This window comes from Molossus molossus, unplaced genomic scaffold (assembly GCF_014108415.1).
Source record: "Molossus molossus isolate mMolMol1 unplaced genomic scaffold, mMolMol1.p scaffold_m16_p_8, whole genome shotgun sequence".
NCBI classification, from domain to species: domain Eukaryota; kingdom Metazoa; phylum Chordata; class Mammalia; order Chiroptera; family Molossidae; genus Molossus; species Molossus molossus.
In genome coordinates, this window is record NW_023425402.1 from 67,618,237 (window position 1) to 67,642,167 (window position 23,931).

At 36.1% G+C, this 23,931-nt stretch overlaps 1 protein-coding gene across 2 annotated transcripts in view; it reads left to right on the plus strand.

Moving 5' to 3' along the window:
- Positions 1 to 15,616, plus strand: part of CDC40 (cell division cycle 40) — a 48,754-nt gene extending 33,138 nt beyond the window's left edge. Inside the window, exons 10-15 of one of the 2 annotated variants that reach the window (XM_036248952.1) lie at positions 1,377 to 1,478; positions 2,753 to 2,868; positions 3,117 to 3,250; positions 10,991 to 11,067; positions 12,570 to 12,714; positions 13,705 to 14,101. In XM_036248952.1, the coding sequence (XP_036104845.1) occupies positions 1,377 to 1,478; positions 2,753 to 2,868; positions 3,117 to 3,250; positions 10,991 to 11,067; positions 12,570 to 12,714; positions 13,705 to 13,882 (752 nt within the window). In that variant the 3' untranslated portion in view covers positions 13,883 to 14,101. Of the gene's footprint in view, positions 1 to 1,376; positions 1,479 to 2,752; positions 2,869 to 3,116; positions 3,251 to 10,990; positions 11,068 to 12,569; positions 12,715 to 13,704 lie in introns of both variants that reach the window. The other variant, XM_036248953.1, reaches the window with a different exon arrangement.
- The last annotated feature ends 8,315 nt before the right edge of the window (positions 15,617 to 23,931 follow it).

Genomic DNA, 23,931 nt, shown 5'->3' on the forward strand with positions numbered 1-23,931 from the left:
TAGCCAAATGTTAAGCTTTGAAGAGAGGTTGGGAGTGGGCATCTAACGCATAGAAAAGGATGAGACTGAGAGAACTCCCTGAAGCAAACGAGGGCCAAGGAGAGGTCAGCTTTGTGGCAGACTAGCCTTTTTGGTAGAGAATAGTTTATTGTCTTTGTCAGATTTTGTGTGACGGCTAGTTATATTTTCAAATTTAACTGTTTTGCATTGAAACACTATTTGTGTCAATCTTCGTGGCTCTGTTTTTAGATTGAAGTGGGGGTGTGTTCTGCAGTGCTGTATGATTTTAGGCCCTCACTGCACAAATAAATACTGCCCAAGATGGGTAGCAGCCTAAAGAAACATTCATAGGAAGGCTCTCAGCATACAGGGGAAGGAAATGTCTCCTGCAGATGTAGCGGATTTGGTCCCCATTTGTCTCCCCCGCACTGGCTTTTTCAGGGGAAAACTGAAAATTTCCTGCTTACAAAGATGTAAGCAGCTCTGACTGGGACTCCTGCTGTAGACAAGATACCTGATTGCCTAACTGCCGTGACATGTGGTGCCTCACTAGAGTTCATTGGTGGTGGTGGTTCAGGGCTGCTGTGTATGGTTGAGTTTGTGCCATGCACATTTTGCACTAATGTACTTGGCAATCTTGGTCATGCTGGGGTGGTAAAAAATACAACCATTTTGTGTGTGTATTTCTGTTTTTGTTTTTGTCCCTGGAACTGTCAAAAGTGTCGATTGGTACGGAAAGATTGATTTCCAAGCAAAGCACCTTAAAATTAATTTATTGTCAAATATCATCTTAAAACAAAATAGAAGTTAATATTTGTTTTCAAAAAGGCTTAGTGTGAGATTCTGAATTCATTTCTATGAAACTGGTAATGTAATCACATAAATATGCAATTATTGAATAAGGGCCACAATTTTCATGAACTTGAGGTTTAAGTCACTCTGTTTTTACTTCCAATCTGAGAGTGAACCTCCAAAATGTCACCAGCCATTTCTCTTTCATTGGCAATAATTGGCATATTATGTTTCCTTAAATTCTTAACTGTTTAATCATCAGTTGTATATATTACATGTTAAGAGACTACCATGACAGACTTTTTAAAATGTTCGATCTCTTCACTTGGTTCTTACCTAAATGTTATGCGTCAGAATCACCAAGGGAGCTTTTGAAGGTGGGGGTAGGGTAGGGTGGTGAGGTAAACACCGACATTCCCAAGCCCACATAAAACTTATTCTGAGTTAGTAGATCAGGGGATGGGGTTCCAGTGATTTTTGACTCACAGATGGCTTGGAAAACACTGTTTAATGCTATTTTTCTTATGATGTTTATATTTTAAAGATACTTCACCTCACCTAATCTCTTTTGCCTCTACCTTTAGGTCACAGTAAAGCTGTTAGGGACATCTGTTTTAATACTGCAGGAGCACAGTTCCTCAGTGCAGCTTATGACAGGTATCTTAAGCTCTGGGACACTGAGACAGGTAAGAGCGCACTTATACTAATAGATACTTATAAATCAGCATTTCTAAATGAAACAAGTGCTGCATGGTCTTCTGGGCAAAATAGTGCCTTCTCTAACTGCTAATTCTCCTATCACACTACCAGCCTGTATCACATTTGCTTGTAGAAACTCAGCTATATAAGTAGCTCTTTCACTCTGAAACTTTGTTTCCACCAAATACAATTTATAAACATATTGATAGACAAGGTCATTTGAAATCTTCCATAGACTATTTAATTGATCTTTTTGTTCCCCAAATCACCTACCATACCACCTTGCTCATATTAGAAGCACAGTAGATGTCTGATGAACAGAATTACATTTAATTGCCCTAATTATTAAATTGTAGGTCTAAACTTCCATGGTCCAGTTGGTTGTATAGTATATTCACAGACATATGAATTACATTAGTACATTGTGGCTAGTATAAATTTATGTAATTAAAGAACCATCTTTCAATCTTGTTGAGTTTTAAGGGTAAAGATAATAGCTAGCACTTATTGAACACTTTGTGTTTACCAGGCATTAATGCTAAGTGCTTATATTCAGTATCTCATTCAGTTCTTAAAATATCCCTGTGAGATAAGTACTGTTATTGTTACAGAAGAAAAACTGAGGCTTAAAGAGAGAACATTTTCAGGATCACATAGCTAGTAAGTGGCCAAATTGGGTTCGTACTACGGTCTTTCTAATGCCAAAGCCCTTACTCTTCACCCTGGCTGCATGTCATAATCACCTGGAGACCTTTATCTGTTCTGCAATTGATGATACAGATTTACTTCTCAAAAAATTTTTTTTAATCATTAAAAAATCCATGAAAAGGAACAATGTGGTTTACAATAAAGAGCAATCAGGCTGTCTTTCCTCAGAATTTATTTATTTATTTATTTATTTATTATTATTTTTTTTTTATCCTCACCCGAGGATATTTTTCCATTTTTTGTACAGATAGAATGGCAGGGAGAGAGAGGAAGGGAGAGAGAGAGAGAAACATCGATGTAAAGGGACACATCGATTGGCTGCCACCCGCACGACCAACCAGGGCCGGGGACAAACTGCAACCGAAGTACGTGCCCTTAGCGGGAACTGAACCCGGGTCTCTCCGGACCGCAGGCCGACACTTTAACCGCTGAGCCAAACTGGCCAGGGCTCCTCAGAATTTATTAAGCAAATAATCTCTAGATCTTAATCCCAGGGTTATTTTTAAGTGGTCAAATTTATTTTGCCTATTTTAACTTGGGTCTTTGGTTTTAGGACAGTGTATATCAAGATTTACAAACCGAAAAGTACCCTATTGTGTCAAATTTAATCCTGACGAAGATAAGCAAAATCTCTTTGTGGCTGGGATGTCTGACAAAAAGATTGTGCAAGTAAGGCTTTTCACAGTATTTTTATTCAGGTTCCTGAGCTTTATGAAGTATCTGGGGATGGAATAAGGAATATTAACTTGTTTAACGTTTGCTACTTTAAGAGACTGCTGATGCTGCTTTTAGTAGAAAACAGTAAATTTATAAAGACATGATGTTGGAAATCTTTTTCTCCACTTTCCATGATTATAATCTTTGTTTTCATAAATCTGCTCCACTTCTGTCTTTACTTCTTCTTGTTTGATATACAGTGGGACATTCGAAGTGGAGAAATTGTGCAGGAATATGATCGGCATTTGGGAGCTGTCAACACCATTGTTTTTGTTGATGAGAACAGGAGATTTGTGAGCACATCTGATGATAAGAGCCTAAGGGTTTGGGAATGGTGAGTTTCTATCAGTAGAAAATCTGATTATATAATGTAGGCAATTAAAGAATTTGTGGCCAAAGACAAGCCTGATAATATGGAGCCATTTGAATATTTTCACAACTGATTTCTGGCTTGCCAGTCAAACTGTTTTAACTAAGTATCCAGAATATGGAAATAAAAATTGAAACAAACTACTTTTCATAGTCTTTGGGTAATCTATCTAAAGGGATTTTGAGTCATTTTCCTGGCAGTGGTGAAAAGTTTGTATAGTGCAGTCTCACATTCTTTATTAGCTGTCTGATTCATCTTTGCAAAAGGACTGACGGGAAGTAGGGGCCACAAATATATAGACTATATAGGTTATGCTAGAGTTTGAGCCTAATATCCTGGCCTCAGAACTAACCCAAATAAAACATTACAAAAATTTCTTTATTTTTTAAATATCTTCATTTAGATTGTTTAATACTGAGAATTGCCTCGTGTCATCTCTTTTGTCCTGCCATTTATAGTCCATATGGTAAAAACAAATGTTTTACTTGTAGAATGTAATCAGAATATACATGGTGGGGCAAAAGAAGGTTTACAGTTGTTTGTATGGAAAATAATGCAATAATTAATAAATAATAAAAGAATAAACTCTGTTTCACATACTGACAATTGTAAACGTACCTTTGCCCCACCCTGTATTGGTTAATTTTGCTTTCCTAGAAAGAAAAGAAAAAAAAACAAACACCTTTCTAAAGTCAAGAAATACTAAAAGCTAATTTTACTAAGTATCGTAAATCATGTTTTATCATTTATTTCCAAAGAAATGCATGATAATCTTGATAAAATGACTGTTTGAATGGAACATTCAGACATTGTTTTTATAGTCAGTTTTGAGCACAGCTTAACCATGGTTACATACAGCCTTGCAAGGAGTATGTCTTCCCACCCCCAGAAGTTGTTCTGCTTTAAGAAGTGGGAAGCCTTGAGCTACAGACATAAGTTTCCTTCTGAAACCAAGTCCCTTCCAGGAGCTGAGCAAGTCCCTAACCATTGTCAGGACAGTGTGGGTAATTGAAAATGGAATGTAATTTAAGTGCAGTTTCTCCCACATGCATCACAAGTACACCCCTCCAAATTACTTCCAATAAAGGGAGCGTTGACTCTTCGGTTATATGTTAGCCTTAGGGTCCATGATTTGAGATTATCTTACAATGAAGATATTTCTTAACCTCAGAAATGATGTAACCTGCAGAAAATTTGATACGGACACCAAGTTTTATATGAATCACCTTAGACCGTTTGCACAGTACTCTGGAGAATAACATCCATAAACTTGTTTTGTCTTATTAGTAGACTTTAACAGTTTAATTATACTTACAGTTTCAGATGTTTCTATCTTCAGATACTATTTCAGCTCCATTTTTAAAATGTGGAGTGATATAAAAGAAATTGGTAAATATTTAAATGATGCACTATTCACAGGCTTTAAGAACACTTGTATCTCTTCTAAATCAGCATGTTGACCAGCAAAATATTTTGATTAAGTGGTGATGTTAAGACTTTTTTTCTTTCTCAGAGCTTAAGAAATACTCCTAAGACTCATAATACTTACTATTTGATTATAAATGATGACATTCTTTAGATTTCATTTGAATCCTCACTTGCTGTTGGAGCCTTCCTAACCAGTCCTCCCATGAGGATGGGTGCCTGTTCCCTATCGTCCCACTAACCCTTTGCTTCCCATTTTAGCACTTGCTTATTTGTTGCTCTTCCCTTACAAGTTCTTAACCATGAGAAAAGACCTGTGTCTGCTCTCCATCTGTCCCCAGTACCAGCACAATGTCTGACACAAAGTTATCTACTGAATATCTAAGGAAATATTGTTGTCATAATTATTAGTGATACTATACTTATTGAGCCCTTTCTATCAGGCACACTAAGCATTTTATGTCAGATCAAAATGATTTCGAAACTTGAGTTTGTTTCTTTTTTCTTAGCTTCACTGATATATTTGATGAATAAAATTAAAATATATTTAAAATGTATAACATAATGATATGATATACATTATGAAAGGATTCCCACAAAGTTTATTAACATATCCATCACCTCCATATTTACCTTTTCAATTATACAATGTAGTATTGACTATATCACCATGTTATACATTAGATCCTCTGCCTTTAATTTATCTTACAACTAGAAGTTTTAACCCTTTTTAGTTTGTATCCTTGGCTTTTTTCCCTATGCTCCCAGCCCCTGGCAGCCACCATTCTACTCTCTGCTTCTATGAGTTTGACTTTTTTTGTTTTTTGTTTTTTTTAAGAATGCACATGTAAGTGATAGCATGCAGTATTTGTCTTTATCTAGCTTATTTCAAACTTGCATAATGCCCTCCAGTTTCATCTGTGTTGTCACAAATGGCAGGGTTTCCTTCTTTTTTAAGGTTTGATAATATTCCATTGTATATATAAATGCCACATTTTCTTTATCCATTGAAAGATACTTAGGTTGTTTCCATACCTTGGCTATTGTAAATAATAATTCATTGAACATGGAAGTACAAATATCTCTTTGATGTAATGACTTTGTTTCCTTTGGATATATACCCAGAAGTAGTATTGATGGATCACATAGTAGTTCTATTTTTAATTTCTTGAGGTATCTCCATACTGTTTTTCATAGTTACTGTACCAATTTACATTCCCACCAGTGGTCTACAGGGTTCCTTTTTCTCCACTTCCTCACCAATATTTGTTATCTCTTGTCTTTTAGATATTAGCCATCCTAACAAGTGTAAAGTCATGTCTCAATGTGGTTCTGATTTGCATTTTTCTGGTGATTAGTACTGTTGAGAGTTTTTTCTTTTACCTATTGGATATTTATATGTCTTCTGTGGGAAAATGTCTGTTCAGGTTCTTTGCCCAAATATTTTTCTTTTTTTAAATCCTCACCCTAGGATATTTTTCATTTATCTTCAGACAGAGTGGGAGGAAGGCGGGGGGGGGGGGGAGAAAGAAAGAAACAAACAAACAAACATCGATGTAAGAGACATCGATTGGTTGCCTCCCGCAGGACCCCAACCAGGGCCAGGGATCAAACCACAACTGAGGTACATGCCGTTGACAGGAATCGAACCCAAGTCTCTCTAGTCCATGGGCCGATGCTCTAACCACCGAGCCAAACTGGCCAGGGCACTTTGCCCATTTTTTAATTGGGTTATTTGTTGTTTTGCTAATGGTTCTGTGAGTTCCTTGTATATTTTAAATATTGACCTCATAACAGATATTGGTTTGCAAATATTTTTTTCCGTTATCTAGGTTGGCATTTTATTCTGTTGGTGGTTTTCTTTGCTGTACAGAAGCTTTTTACTTTGAGGTAGTCTCACTTATTTATTTTTTCTTTTGTTGTGTGATGAAGAGATCAAATCCAAAATATCATTGCCAAAATTACTGTCAAAGAGCTTATCCCCTATATTGTCTTTAAGTAGTTTTACAGTTTTAGGTCTTATTTTTAAGTCTTTAATCCATTTTAAGTTGATTTAAGATAGGGGTTCAGTTTCCCAACACTATTTATTGAAGAGACTGTCCTTCCCCCCCATTGTATATTCTTGGCTCCTTTGTTGAAAATTAATTGCTATATACACATGGGTTTATTTTTGGGCTCTCTATTCTATTCTGTTTTAGCTGGGTGTCTATTTTTATGCCGATGCCTTGCTGTTTTGATTACTATAGCTTTGTAATACAGTTTGAAATCAGGAAGCATAATGCTTCCAGCTTTGTTCTTTGTTAAGATTGCTTTAGAGTCTTTTGTAGTTTCATACAAATGTAAGGATTGTTTTATTTCTGTGAAAAGTGTCATTGGAATTTTGATAAGTATTACATTGATTCTAAATCACTTTGGATATTATAGACATTTTAACTTAATTCTTTTGATTCATGAACATGGAATATCTTTTTATTTATGTCTTCTTCAGTTTCTTTCATCAGTGTTTTATAGTTGTCAGTGTACAGATCTTTTACCACCTTTGTTAAATGTATTCCTGGGTGTTTTATTGGTTTTTATGCTGTTATGAATGAGATTGTTTTCTTAATTTTTCTTTCCAGTAGTTCATTGTTAGTGTCTAGAAATGCAAATGATTTTTGTATATTGGTTTTGTGTCTTGCAATTTTAGTGAATTTATTTATTAGTTCTAACAGTTTTATTGGTAGAGTCTTTAGGATTTTCTATGTATAATATGTCATTAGCAAACAGGCAATTTTACCTCTTCTTTTTTTATTTAGATGCCTTTTATTAAATTGTATTTATTTATTTTTTTGCCTAACTGCTCTGGCTTGAACTTCTAACACTGTGTTGAATAAAAGTGGTAAGAGTGGACAACCTTGTCTTCTTCCTGATCTTAGAGGAAAAGCTTTCAACTTTTCACTGTTGAGTGAGTTAGCTGTGGGCTTGTCACATGTGGGTATGTTCCCTCTATATCTAGTTTGTTGAGACATTTTATCATGAAAGGATGTTGAATTTTGTCAATTATTTTTTTCTCCATCTATTGAGATGATCATATAAACTTAATCCTTCGCTCTATTATAGTGGTATGTCATATATATTGATTTGCATATATTCAAAACTGTCATTGCATCCCAGTGGAAAAATCCCACTTGTCATGGTAATAATCCTTTTAATGTGCTGTTGAATTTGGTTTGCTAATATTTTGTTGTGTATTTTTGCATCTATCATCGGGGATATTGGCCTGTAATATTGGCCTCTTAAAATGATTTTGGAAATGTTCTCTCCTCTTCTATTTTTTGGAAGAAGAGTTTGAGAAGAATTGATACTAATTGTTCTTTAAATGTTTGGTATAGTTCACTGGTGAAGTCATCTGTTCTTTTTTGTTGTTGAAAGGTTTTTGATTACCTCATCTTTTCTTAGTCATTATTGATCTGTTAAGATTTTTTGTTTATTCGTGATTCAGTCTTGGTAAGTTATATGTTTCTAGGAATTTATTTTTTTCTTCTAGGTTATCTAATTTGTTAACATATAATTGTTCATAGTATTCTTGCAATCCTTAGTGTTTCTGTATGATTAGTTGTAGTGTCTCATTTCTGATTTTATTTATGTCTTTTGTCTTAGTCTAGCTAAATTTTTGTCAACTTTATTGATTTATTTTTTAAAGCTGTTAGTTTTATTGATCTTTTTTATTATCTTTTTAGTCTGTTTCATTTATTTGCTTTCTGGTCTTTGTTATTTCCTTCTTTCTGGTAACTTTGGCTTAGTTTGTTCTTTTTTTACTTGAGATCTTTCTTCTTTCTTAATATAGGTGTTTATCACTATAAAATTCTCTCTTTAAATTATTTCTTCTGCATCCCATATTTTTGGTATGTCTTGTTTCTATTTTCATTTGTCTCAAGATTTTTTTAATTTCCCATTTGATTTCTTCTTTGACCCCTGTTTGGTTAAGTAATATGTTGTTTAATCTCCACATATTTGTGAATTTTCCAGTTTTATTATCATAATTTCTAGTTTTATAACGTTATGACCAGTAAAGATGTGATTTCAGACTTCTTAAATTTATTAAGACTTGTTTTGTGGCCTAATATATGCTCTATCCTGGCGAATGTTCCCTGTGCACTTGAGAAAAACATGTCTTTTGCTGCTGTTGAGTGGAATGTTTTGTATACATTGGTTAGGTCCATCTGGTCTAACATGTTATTTAAGTTCAGTGTTTTCTTACTGATTTTCTGTCAAGATGATCTATTCATTGTTGAAAGTGGAATATTGAAGTCCCCTACTATTATTGTATTGCTATTTATTTCTCCCTTCAAATCTGTTAATATTTGCTTTATATAGTTAGGTGCTCTGATGTTGGGTGCATAAATATTTACAACTGTTTTATCCTTTTGATGAATTGACCCCTTTATCATTATGTAATGACCTCCTGTATCTCTTATTACAGTTTTTGGCTTAAAGTCTATTTTGTCTGATGTAACAGTGTAGCTATCCCTGTTTTCTTTTGGTTTCTGTTTGCATGGAATATCTTTATCCCTTCACTTTCAATCTGTGTGTATCCTTAAAACTGTATTGAGTCTCTTATAGGCAGCATATAATTGGTTCTTGTTTTTTATTTTTTTTAATCCATTCATCCGCTCTTTCTTTTGGAGAATTTAGTCCATTTACATTTAAAGTAATTATTCATAGATAAGGACTTAACTATTGTCATTTTGTTCATTGTTTTCTGGTTGTTTTCTAGTTTCTTTGTTTCTTCCTTTCTTCCTTTGTCACTTGATGATTTTCTGTAGTAGTATACTTTGATTCCTTTCTCTTTGTATTTTATGTATTTATTATAGGTTTTTGCTTCATGGATACAATGAGGCTTATGTAAAACATCCAGAACTTGAGTTCTCAATTATATGGATGGAGAGTTAGATGTATGAAGGGTCTGATGGGGAGAGAGGATAACTTGTATCTAGTTTGAATAGTCAGAAAGCATAAATGTGAGGGTCAGTCTTGCTGTAAAGATATGTAGGAAACAAAACTACCTCAGGATCCCTAAAACTGTCGTCACATACAGCCATACCTGAAATCAATTACTATTGATACTGGAGCATGTTTGGGAGAGAAAGGGAGGCCTTGACTGCCTCAAAGTGAGAATTGACTCTCAACAGTAGGAAAATTATCACTGGGGCCTTCAGACAAGTAGTATTAGTTAAACTTTTACACACTGTATCTGTATAAAGTAAGCACAGTGGTAAAGGAAAACAAATCAAAGGAAACTTGGTTTTATTAAGCAGTACTGTACAGTTTTAAAACAAAAAGAGATTATAATTAGATACTAAGTGGCCTGTGGTATTCTGATTGGCTAGATTCATAAGATATCATAGACATGTTTTCACCCAGTGGTTTTTATTTTGTTCAAATAATTTTAAAAGAATATTTAACAGAAGTTGATATTACTGTTTATTTTTTAGCTTTAAAGTTTTACAGGTTTTTGTAAGGGTTTTTTCAATGATTTAATTTTCAGACTAAAGATTATTTGTAAGATATATGTTACTAGTGTATTAAACTGAATTACAGTTTCCAATTAGAAAATAGTGTTGTGTTTATTAAATATAACTATACCTAGCAGACATTTTTTTACAAACAATAATGAGGTTCACAGGGTATTCAGATTAATTTCTTGTTCTAGAGCTCATTGTACCAAGAGTCCTTGAAAGAAGGGATGTATTTAAATTTTTTTGTTTGCTTTTAGTAAAACATTGATTGATATGAACCTGGACTATAGGTAATTTAATTTGGAAAATGCTGCAGATCCCTGTACGGCTTTGCTTACCCTCCACTTGCATTGCTGAAGGCTCTTTAGCACTCTCACCTGCTTGCAGAGTAGAGTTAGGTTGACTGGCAGGTAAAATAAGAACATTTCCCTTGTAGGCTTGCCTCAGACACCTTGCAGCTGCCTACTATGACACATTCTTAGATGAGCTTTATTGTTAAAGAAGTTTCAGTAACAGATATTTTTAACATAAAGGCCAAAGTTTAAATCAAATAGAGTTTAAAAACTAAATCCTGACACTGTTATAATTATCACAGAAAGTCATTTGTGAAGTAAAAGATTTATAACAAGCAATAGAATATCATTTTGTGATTTTTCTTCCCCCAAGAAGTTTCACGGAAGGTTTATTAAATATATCATTTCAAGAGTATCTTTTGGTTCATAATTCTTCTAAAGGTACTTTTTAAAAATTACTTACTCTGATATGCTATTTTTATATTTAGGGATATACCTGTGGATTTCAAGTATATAGCAGAACCCAGTATGCACTCAATGCCTGCAGTGACTTTGTCTCCAAATGGTGAGTTAGTAGATACAATGTTTTTAAATGAGCTTCCAAGGCATGGTGTGATTTCTGTTCAAAAGAATCTTGGCCATTCCCTCTGAGGGGAGGTCTGTCACAGTGCCATGCTTTATTAAGGAAATCTTTTCATTATTAGAAATAATCACTGGTTTTCACATGTGAGTCACCTCACCCAGTCTCTTGTTTTTTAAAAGAGTAAAAATAAATGGAACAGTGATTTGCCACTAACATTGACTGAGCATCTAAGTATTTCCAGCTGAGAATCAAGTGTTTTAAAATAATTCTCCTTCCAACAGAATCATGTTCCACAACTCATTTAGTGATTTATTGTGAGTTCTTTTTCTTTCAGGGGATAGAAAATTTTAGTTTGGTTCCCCATAATGAGAACATCTTAGCAATTCACTGTAAATTATTTTCTCAGACAAAATAAAAAAGATAAATCTATTTAATACTGTTTTCTGTTCAGTAATGCGTTGCCTTTTAAGTGCAAGTAATTTGTACTGCAGATGTGCTGACAGTATACTGATGTAATTATAGCTTTGCATGAGGGTGTTAAAGTGGAGGATCTGATGTTTGGGCAACATTGTCATCAAAGCCACTGTTAACTCACAGAAATACTGTGAGTGTAGAACAAGGAAGAGAAAGTAAGAAATAGTTTGCTCTTGTATCAGGGCATCTCCTACAGGCAAATCATTGATCATTTTTGTCAAATGCCCTATGATTTTTATGAGAAGAGCAACCTAACTGGGTTCTATTTTAGTAATCAGCATATTGTGTACTTTGTCACATTTGTCACTGCATATATATTTCATGTAGTACATTTTTAAAGTATCCCTTACAGTATTGTGTTCATCTTGAACAAGGCCAACTCAGACTATGAGCATTGTTAGGCTCATTCCCTTAGTTAACAATGTCTACAGGTATATAGGAGGCAAAAAACATACTGCAGTTTAGGCTTTAGGGGCTTTGGGGAATCCTGGCCAGATAAAAGCAATGTGGCCTTTCAACTACAGTTACTACAATTTTTTTAAACATATCTTTTTTTCGTATAGTTTTCTTTAATAATCCTAGGTTTTCTCACCTAAAGTTGATCTTTCCTTTTTTTTTTTTTTTTTTTTTTATTAACATAGAGAAGTCTCTCTCCCCATGGTTCTATTGTCTCTATTTAATACAGAGTAATTTAATTTCATAAAATTTTAGTTTAGTTCTGTTAATACTAAACTCAGAATATCCGTATATCCTTATATAAACAAAAATATGTCTTTGTATGAAGAGTGCTCAATGACATGGGATTATATGAGCAAAATCCATTACTTTATAAATAAATGCCTCTTGCCAGAGACAAATTTGTAACACTTTACAGGTGGTATGGCAAATTTATTTTCTTATTATTATAAAGTAGTTGGAAACAAAAGAATACGAATAACTGAATATATTTAGAATAAAAATTCTTTTTAAAATTGTTTTTCTCTAAAATGTCTTATTTATTGAATTTGCAGGGAAATGGCTAGCATGCCAATCAATGGACAACCAAATTTTAATTTTTGGAGCACAGAACAGATTTAGATTAAATAAGAAAAAAATTTTCAAGGGCCATATGGTAGCAGGCTATGCTTGTCAGGTGGACTTTTCCCCAGACATGAGGTAAGTTTAAATCTTCTCATGTATTCTCATATTTAGATATGATGATATATACTCTGTTGTACAAATAATAACACTTTATCACTTTCACATCTGTAATTGTATGAGAACTATGCAGATTGTCAAAATGCCAGATAAAAAGGCAAGAACAAGTTATGAAAATTACCTTTTGCTTTTTTAAGTTCTTTTGTATATCTTCTTATACTGTTTAGTCCTGTGCCCTTTAACCACAAAAGTCCCTGGGTATATGGGCAATGCCTTATTTTCTCTCTGCTTTTCTATGCAAGGCTTGGAAGACTGTAATCGTTATATTGCTGTGATTAGATGAACACCAGAAGAATTAATTCTGTACTGCATTGCTGAAGTTAACAACTTCATTACAGCTTTTCTGTGCTGAAATCTCAAACCCAACTTCTGAATATTTCTAGATCACACTACATCTGTGAAGCCTAGAGTCTTTCTAAGTAAAACTTTGCATTCATTCACCCATTCTTAGCTTAAAAATATAGGTGTAACAATAATTCAGAAATCCCTGTAGCTTTACATGTTTAGCCTGATAATTGGGTCTTAGACTCCTACCTCTGAGTCAGTCTTAGATGTATTCAAAAGGTATTGGAGCCAAAAAGTAATTATGAAGGTGGTAGGGTCTACTATAGTGGAAAGGGTCTAAGTGTGTTTGCTGGCTCTGAAATTGGTTCCCCTACCCTGTTTCTGACTGTCTAGAGAGTGCTTGTGATACCGCATTCATTGTAGCCCCTGCGTCTCTCAGTCCAAGTTTTTTACTCATAGATTGTTGCTCAGTGGGGATGGTTTTCAGTAGAAGTTTAAATTATAGACTGTTTCATGCTCCACCTTATTCTTCTCACTGAGTTACATATTCATATTGATTTTTTTATGTTAAGGTAAAAAAGATAAACTCTTTTGCTCTTCTTCTTCTGCTGTCCCAGTTTGAGATGTTTGAATAATTTGAATTTATTTTTCTTTCTATTGTAGCTATGTGATTTCAGGAGATGGAAATGGAAAGTTAAACATCTGGGACTGGAAGACCACAAAACTCTACAGTCGGTTCAAAGCTCATGATAAAGTGTGTATAGGTGCAGTGTGGCATCCTCATGAAACGTCTAAAGTCATAACCTGTGGTTGGGATGGTCTCATTAAATTGTGGGATTAATGAGATTAATCCTTAAACTGGGATTATTTTTGATCCAGTATCATATTTAACTATATTTAATTATTAAATGTGTTCGATGATAACTTGATTTACAGATTATCATTTCCTTACATGGCCTTATAAAAGTTAACACGTTGTTTAAAAAATTTCTTTTGTAAATTTGGCTCATATGATTTCATTGGCAATTTTATTTTGTTCTTTATAGATATTATTTATACAGAGAATGACCATCAGTTTTCTATTTGACAAGTAGATACTATTGGCAGGTGGTTTGGGCTTACCCCCAAGACATACTGAAAAGATTCCTTTGGAGTTGGGTAAGAATCCCTAGTGGATTTGCGGTTCTGAAGGAGGTAATAAGTTCATGACAGATAGCTAGCTTCGAAAGGTACCATGTACTTACCTCTTAATTGAAAAGAGAAGTAAGGAACAGAGGTATATAATGTAATGTGACTTTGAGAGAAGGATGAAACCACCCACACACAGTTCCTATTTCCGTTATTTCCAGTGGGTCGAGTTCTAATCTTTTGGCTTCAGGAGTCCCACCATTTTCATGACATGTGCTGTGTATTTTTGGTTGTAATCAGCAGTCTCTCACAGCAGCATTCCTCTAATTATTAAACAATGTAAAATACAAATCAGCCCGGAGTTCTTTCCTTCACTTTCTTCCTGATCAGTATATAAGAGAATTATGTTATTTTCTAAGTTGAAACCCAAGAAAATGAGTCAAAACTGGATTTTATTTGTATTTACTGTTAGTAAGAACCTGACTATACTTTCAGAAATCGGTCTCTTAGACCATTGCTTCACAGATGTTACTACTGAAATACTCCTCATAGGAGACAGGGCAGAGATCAAAATATCAACTTGTAATTTCTTTGAAGAGTTGTATATTTTAGCTTTAAAATTATTCTGATTTGGTTTGGGAGTATATTTGACAGAACTTTTTAAGATTAGAAAGTTTTAAACGTCTTTTAAAATCTTTGAGTAAAATTGGCAATCCAGGAAATGGTTTTGAGTTCCCAATTTGAAAAGCAGTGTTTGTGGTTGGTTTAAAAACTTCAGATTGTGGAATTAAGATAGCCTCTTGAACATAGTAGCTAATAGCACTTTAGTGTGGCAAACCATTTCTCCAGCTTTATTACAAATCTGTATCAGATGTTTGACTGTGGTTTGAAGTGTCTCGGTACTGTGGCGGACACATTGGTCCATGGCTGCCCGGAGTGCTGACTGGGAGACCAAAATCTTACTGAGTGTTGACATCCTAAGAGCATTAGCTCCGAGTCTTGTGCTGTTGATACCAGTTCACACTTCTTGTCCTTAAGAACATCCAGTTTTAAAAATTAAAATAAAATTTAAAAGGTTAGCATAGATGACCAGGTCCTATAGCCAAATATAAGTAAATTGCAAAGACAGAAATTAGAAAAAAAAAGTGGTAGAGCCGTATTTTTGGACACAGAAGCACTCAAAGAAATAAGAAGACACTGCCTGACTGCTGCCATTCCTGCACCTGCCGGGGGGCGGCTGCCAGTTCCTGAAGGGGCAAGCGCTCAGGCAAGACCTCTCTTCAGTCCCGACCACTGGGTTTAAAAATGTGAATTAATCACATTTGCTTAATAATAAAAGAACTGTATATTTAAACTATCTTGTTCAGCACCAGTATTGTGTATGTTACAAATTACTTCTAAATCTGGGTTTATTTTACTGTGTTTTTGGCTGTTTCTAAACTAAGCAACTAACTGTGTATAAAAGTTGTCTTTTTTTAAAACAAAAATCGTATTTTTAAATAAAGCATTTTTTATAAAAAGTGTTATCACAATTTTTATTCATGGCCTCCTTTTAAGTCTTAATTCTGGTGAGACACCAAGTTAAACCATTTACAGATTTTAAATGGGTCAGTTTGATTTTATGGAGAAAAAGGATGCTTTAGAGGTACATATGCTATATTAATGGGTTTATTCTGATGAAATAATAAAAATACAGGGCAGTGACCTCAGAACATTCTTTATTTGTTCACTTAGTGGTGACAGGGAGTCACAGTGGCACTCACCTTAGAGTACACAAATGAGTGGGGTTCTTTCCCAGCATAAATAAGTCTCAAGATCACGTTACTGGAATTAAGTAGTCACCATCTGACTCTTTTTCCTTATTGTGTGCATTCTTTTTGTCACACTCAGAATAGATTTCCTTCTTCAAGTTAGAATAGAAGTGATACTTTAGTGAAAGGTTTAATGGGATGAATATTTAAATATTGGAGCACAAGCTGGGGATATTTTGTCTTAAATAAGGAGACAGGGAGTAACATCAAACAGGCACTTCTCTAAAGAGAAGAATGTAGAGTGATTCCTATGGATGCATTGTGAGGCTGGTTGATGACTGTACATGTTTAAATTACCTGAAAGAAAACATTGACAGTGAAATAGCAAACCCTTGGTTGGCAGCAATAAGGATTGCAACACTAGCAATAATTACAGAGGCTCTTCCTAAACAACAGTGTTTCTCAGAGTGTGGACTGAGAACCTTCTGTGTCAGCATCACCTGGGATAGAGAATTCCGAAGAAAAGCAAGGTTAGTTGGGGGAGCCATATGAATTCAGGTATGAGGAAGGGAAGCGTGGAGTGCCATCCAGGCAACATATCCATCTGTAGTATAAAATGTGGGTCTTGAGAGACCTGTGGAACACTGATGCTATAATTCGTCAAAGGTGGATGTTTTTCACATTTTGACATGACTGAAATAGAACTTCATCTTAAAAGCAATGCTGTGTCACCCAGCTGGTGTGGCTCAGTGGTTGTGCATCAACCCAGGCATCAAGAGGTCACCAGTTCGATTCCCGGTCAGGGCACATGCCCAGGTTGTGGGCCCAATCCCCAGTGGGGGACGTGCGAGAGGCGGCCATTCGACATTCTCTCTCATCAATGTTTCTATCTCTCCCTCCCCCCTAAAAATCAATAAAGAAAAAAAATATTTTTAAAGCAAAGTTGTGTTGTAGTTTAATTGCAGCATTCTTTCTTGGTAGATCAGAAAACAATTGATTAGCCCTGGCCGGTTTGGTTCAGTGGTTAGAGCGTCGGCCTGCGGTCCTGAGAGACCCGGGTTCGGTTCCCGCTAAGGGCGCGTACCTCGGTTGCAGTTTGTCCCCGGCCCTGGTCGGTTGTGCTGGTGGCAGCCACTCGATGTGTTCCTTTCACATCGATGTTTCTCTCTCTCTCTGTTTCTCTCTCTCTCCCTCCCACTCTACCTGAACAAAAAATGGAAAAATGTCCTCGGGTGAGGATTAAAAAAAAAAAAGAAAACCATTGATTAAATACAGTATTAAGGCAGAAGATCCAATCAGTGGAAAGAAGGGTCTGTCACAGCATTTGACTCAAATTTCATGTCACCAATTTTTAAATAAGCTTTAATGATTTTTAGAGAGAAACATCGAAGTGAGATACATCGATCGGGTGCCTCCTACACACCCCCTACTGGGGATTCAGCCTGCAACCCGAGGTATGTGCCCTGACCAGGAATCTACCCCGGACCTCTCAGTCCCTGGGATGATGCTCAGTCCACTGAGTCATACCAGCTGGGCTCATGTTACCAATTTTTATGTAATGGATAAAGAAAATGAATGAACTAACCAAAGATTGCAATTTTAAAAATATATTCATTCACAGGGTCAAAGTTGGCAGGTCTAGCACAGTCTCCAGGTGATCAATGCACACTAAGGATGAGAGTGAGGTAGAGTCTGATTTTATCTTGAATATTTCAGAAATTACACTGTTTAGTACATGTAAACCCAGAGAAATTTAGCTAGCCAAAAATATATGCAAGTGTGCATGTATATAATTATGCATGTATATGTGAATGTGTGTGTATACATTTTATGTATTTATATGTGCACCTTCTGTGTACATAGTCACTTTGATAATTGTGGAAACAACTTTCTCAACCTAAACACTGCAACGCTATCTGGAACTTAAAGGAAAAGACTTGCAGCCAGAGTCCTTAGCGTGGCTTCATTTATAGTGACAGGAAGAGATAACTCCTTTGCATGTTCAGCTTTCTATAATTGCAATAGCTATCTTCAAATGAATTATTTAGCTCCCGCTCCCCATTCTCCAGCTTTCAGCATTTGAGATCTGAAAGACCAACTCAAATCTCAAACACGTTTTATTTAAGTGTATGTTCTATAGTGCTGTCTAAAAGAAATATGTGAGCCATATATGTAATTTTTTATTTTCTAATGGTCATAGTTTAAGAAATGTAGGAGGTATTAATTTTAATAATATGTTTTATATAACAGCATTCAAAATATTTCAGTGTTGCCTTGGCTGGTTTGGCTCAGCAATTGGAGCATCGGCCTGTGGACCAGAGAAACCCAGATTTGGTTCTTGCTAAGGGCACATACCTCGGTTGCGGTTCTTCCCCAGCCCTGGTAGGGGTCATGAGGGAGGCAGCTACTCGATGTGTCTCTCTCACATCGATGTTTCTCTCTCTCTCTTCCTCCCTCTCTCCCGCTCTCTCTATCTCAAGATAAATGCAAAAATGCCCTCGGGTGAGGATGAAAAAAATGGTAAAAAAAAAAATACTTCAGCTTTCAATTACTTTTAAAATTAATATTTTACTTTTCTCATACTAAGTCTTTGAAAAAACTGGTGTATGCTTTACATTTAACAGCACATCTCAATTCAGACACTAAATTTTCATCAAATACTTTATGTTTCATACAAAATACACTTATATGGCCAAGTTGTTCCAAACAGATCTAAATTTTATAATAATTGAATCAAGGATAAGTTTTAAAAGTAAATATAATTTAAAATTCAGTTTCTCAGTCACACTAGCCAAATCTAAGTGCTCAGCAGCAACATGTGGCTGATGGCTGCCATATTGCACGGACAGGTCTAGCACGACTTTTTACACACATTGGCTCAGACAACTTTACTGCTTCATTTTTTGAGAAGCATTCTAAGATTCAAACAGTTCGTGAGCTATCTCTTGTAAGTCATATATTCATATTTTTCTATGCTGCATTGTGGGTAGTTTCCTCAGATGTGGCTTCCAGTTCACTTTCCAGTCTCTTTAGCTATGTCCAGTCTGTTCGATCCATTACACTGCTCGTTCCAATGATGTTTCCCATTATAAAGGTTTATTTGTATTTTTAATATCTATCTGTTCTTCGAATATCTTATTTACTTACAGTTTCTATATAGTCTTTTTATGCCTCTAGTCGTTTTAAACAATTTATATTATACTTTATGATTGTTTTTCTATGTCACATTCTTGGGCTGAAAAATCCCAGTGTTTACTGTCTATTAACTCTACCTCATTATGGGCCATTTCCTTGTCATTTATAATATTTATTAGTTCATCTGAAGTGGGTCTTGTTGTTTTTTTTTAGTTTTTTTTTTTTGAGGAAATCATTTGTAGCCTGTGTTGAAGCATCTCTTAAGAGTGGTTTTACATTTGCTTCTGCCATGTGCCCCTGAGGTATCAGGCTTCCTTGTGCTAGGGGAGTAGACTCAGGAACCCTCTTCCACGGAGGTTGTAGCCCTCCAAGGGTCTCACTGTGACAGGTGTCTCAGGCCCAGTCCTTTTCCCCAGTACAGGCCTTATCTCTAGGGCTCCTGGTCATCACTGGCTTACTGAACTCCTGGGACTACTGCATGGAACTCTCCTGTCTGCTTCTCTGACTCTGGGCTCCCTCTGAGCTCTTCGTGTCTGAAGATTTTTCTTTGGCATTCAGCCATATATGCATGTGTATGTATAGGTGTGTATATATCCTATATGAATGTGTGTAGATGTGTACATAAATATCATATATGCATACACACATATACATATAGAAGGATCACCATAGGTGTATATACTTGATCTAATGTCTTCAGATACTGCCACTTTGGTAGGGCAGTCTGAAAACACCAACATATAAACTATTGTAGACTGAAACGTTCTGGTGTTTAGAGCCATGGGGTTTGAGTGTGTTATCCAAAAAGGTACTTTTCCTGCGGGCACGTCACTTGATGACTAGAGAGCCATCATCATGGATTCATCTTCTACCTGTGCTTTTTTTTTTTTTTTTTTTTATCATCCTCACCCGAGGACATTTTTCCATTCTTTGTTCAGGTAGAGTGGAAGGGAGAGAGAGGAACAGAGAGAGAGAGAAACATCGATGTGAAAGGGACACATCGAGTGGTCGCCACTCTCACAACCAACCAGGGCCGGGGACAAGCTGCAACCGAGGTATGCGCCCTTAGCGGGAACCGAACCCGGGTCTCTCCGGACCGCAGGCCGACGTTCTAACCGCTGAGCCAAACCGGCCAGGGCTTCTATCTGTGCTTTTGCTTCTGAATAATCACATTCAGATTCTTGTGAATTTATCCTATGCCTTCCCATTATAGAACACTAATCAGGAAACTATCCTACCATTGTCTAAGCCTTCTCTAATCATAAAAATCTTAGAATAATGAGATTTTTTTAGAGCTAGAAGAAACCTTAGAAGTTAAATAGTCCAACCTAAGTAAGGAAATAGGCCAAAAAAGGTGACACTTGATACCATGCAGCCAGTTAGCAGCAGTGCTAAAACCCCTCCCCTCATCCTACTCTCCTGCCTCCTCTAGATGATGCCACTTAACTGTGTGTTTTTCAACTGTCAAGCTAGTGTCATAATCTTTGTAACTCCGGCTTGCTCTCTCTGATTTAGGTGGTTTAAAAGAAACACTCAGCTATTTAGATCGTATTTATTTCATCCTTCAGTAAAACAACTTGTAACTAAAGACAGTCTCGCCCTGGCCAGTTTAGCTCAGCGGTTAGAGCATCGGCCTGCGGACCAGAGAGTCCCAGGTTCAGTTCCCGCTAAGGGCACATACGTCAGTTGCAGTTTGTCCCCGGCCCCAGTTGGGGTCGTGTGGGTGGCAGCCACTCGATGTGTCTCTCTCACATCGATGTTTCCCTCTCTTCCTCCCTCTCTCCCTCCCGTTCTGTCTGAAGATAAATGCAAAAATGTCCACAGGTGAGGATTAAAAAAAAAAAAAGACAGTCTCACGGCCTCTTCCATTAGAGCTGGACCCCCTTCTAACTTCTTAGAAGGATGCTCCTTAGTCATACTTCAGATAGTTTTGAGAACCCACTACCTTTTATCACTTTGTTTTTACTCTCTGAACATCTCTTTTAATTATTTTTGTAGAGATCCCAGTCCCTACCCTTGTCCTCAGGAGCCTCACATCATCATACCTTCCTTCCCTCATGAACAAAAATTTTCTCCGTGCGGCTGGGAACTGTGGTTTTATATACTGACTCTAAGGGTTTGTTTTCGGGGAATTGGTACAAAGAAAGGACAATGAGGAATGAGAAGCAAAGATTGAGGTTTAATATCCTAGGATACCTTCTAGTAGTAAGTGAGCCTTTGATTATTATTGTATGTATTTAAGTCAGTTATTATATAGCTCTCAAGTCCCCAAGAAAGACCTCCAGGGCAGCCTCCTTTCATCAGGAATGAGGACTACCAGAAGCCGCACAATAAACAACCATGTCAAGAAAAGGATAAATTGTGTCTAAGTTTAAATTAATCAACATAAGAGACAGTGGTATATGTAAATTGCAAAGATGTGTTTAATGCCAGAGAAAAATTTCAGTAACAAATGTTGATGAAATACATTCACTGAAAAATCCTATGTGAAATCGATTTCTTTATCATATTCAACAAATATTTATTTACTGAGCACCTCTTCCCTGGAAGGCACTGGGGCTACAGACTGGGCCCGACCCTCATGGAGCTTACAGTCTGCTGGAAAAGAGCCATTATAGAAGCAGATACATTAGAGTACAAGGTGTGTAGAGATGGGGAGAGTCGAGGGCATTGCAGGGACACGTAGCTGGGAGTGGAAAATGGGGTGGGGTCCTGAGGAAACCATGTTTGATCTGACATCAATCCTTGAAAAATAATATTGTCTTTTATAGATAATAGCTTATTTTTTACATAATTATGGTTTCATTAATGTTATAGAACCCACTTGGACCTTTGCTCATCATATATACCCATCCAGGGGTGATCTCAAAATATCCAATGACCAGTAACATAGAACACAGAGCAGTTAGAACAGAAGCTGTGCTAGGGCAGGGTCCTGGAAGCTGCCTGGTGTGCTGTGCATTAATTCTCAGTCTTAAAGAGGTCGGGGGTCCTGTGGGAGGGACGACAGTGAAGGAGAATGACTCAGGACCACTATTTACCAACCGCTACAGCTCCCTACTGCATGTTGATTGCCTATCTGCCCTATGTAGTCTAGATGACAAACTTGACAGGAAAAAAAAAAATCTCTTATTGTTTCAGATAATCGTATTGCACAAAACCAGTTACTAAAAACAAACTTAAAGTATTTTATACAAAAATATGAAGTTGCTAGTTTTACACAGCATTGGTTTTAATGCGTTGAGGACTAGCATTTTTCCATCTAGTGCCAAACATCAAGTGTGACATTAAGTTTGCCTGATTTATTTCTCTTAAGGACAGAAATGCAATAACATTAAAGAATTTCAGTAATTTCTACATTTAGGCAGTTTAAGAATATACTGAATTTGAGGGTATGATTTCATGTGATAAGTAAAGTTCAAGTACCTCTTTCAATGTTAGAAAAGAAGACATTTTAGCAGAAGTTTAAATATTTTATCAAATTCACAAAAAGCCAGCAATTGGCTAATACAAAACAATTATGTTATTCTTAAAAAGGCAAACATAAACTTATCTCCAGAAGAAGAGAAAAACAATTATATTAATTGAGCTTGGAGCTACCATTATATTGTTAAGTATAATACTCTGTTTAAATGAGGCCTTCATTTTCAATCTGGCAAAATATGATGAGGCTAGTTTTCTGGTATAAATCCAAGCTTTGCAAAATCCAAACATGTAATACTTAGGATATGCAAATCTTAAACTGTACTTACTATATACTAAACTCTACAACCAAGGCAGAAATGTTTACACGAATAGCCAGTGTGAACTAAACACAGCAAATTCATGAATTTACTTTTGCTCTACCCTGATGTAAATACTAATGGATCGTCAGTCAACTCTAATGGAAGTTTGTTGACTTCTCCCTGGCTCTCTTCACTTGAACATGTCAAATAGCTACAAATATTTATATGATGACCTACTACAACTTCACCAAATACAATCTCTCTGAGAAAAGGGGAAAGGGAAAATTGTTCTTCTTTGACTCGAACCTCAAATTGTAACAGAGTTTGTGCTAACAGGTGACCTCTGAATCACTTACATCCTCTTACGTTTTTCACTTGAAAAAAAAAACTTTTTTTTTATCTTTGGATTACAGCATTATTAAATTTGTATTTTCAGATCCAGTTATGAGCATTGCTCTAGTAAGCGTTATGTCACAGACTGTCACATCCAAGCTCATTTATCTAGGACCAAAAATGAGTTTGAAACGAAGGGAATTCACACTGCACTTCCAAGTGAGTGTGCCCTTCGTAAACCCAGGAGGTAACGTGCCAAGTATTGCGACGAGCCAGGGCCAAGAGTCACTTCCAAGGCCTTGTGAGAGTTTTTCTGGCAACCTGAATATCTTGACAGGGAACTTGTTGGGTCTCCATATTTTTTCAGTGAGCCTCCATTTGGCAGGCATAGTTTAATTAAGTAGATTGTTTGAATTAAACCTGCACGCTACAAAAATAACCCCAGCTCTAACAGATTTGGTCTTAGTGTATTTGTAGTTTTTTCCCCATTTCCTAACAGGAAGGCAAAACTATATCCTTTGAAAGAAGCATCTTAAATTTATGAGAGGCTGTTGAGGCAGCATTGTGGAGGGGCCAGCACAGGCTCTGGGGTCTCACAGACCCAGATGGGGATCCCTGCCCCACCGTCTACTAGATGAATGATCTGAACAAACTATTCAACCTCTCAGAGTTTCCTTACATGTATATGTCACTGGGGAAATTACACTTCTTTGGAGGGTTGTTGGGAAAATTAGGAATAATCTATGACACTGCTGGGCACATAGTAAGTGCTCAAAATAGCAGCTGTTGATTTTGTGTGTTTGTGTTTTGTTTGTTCT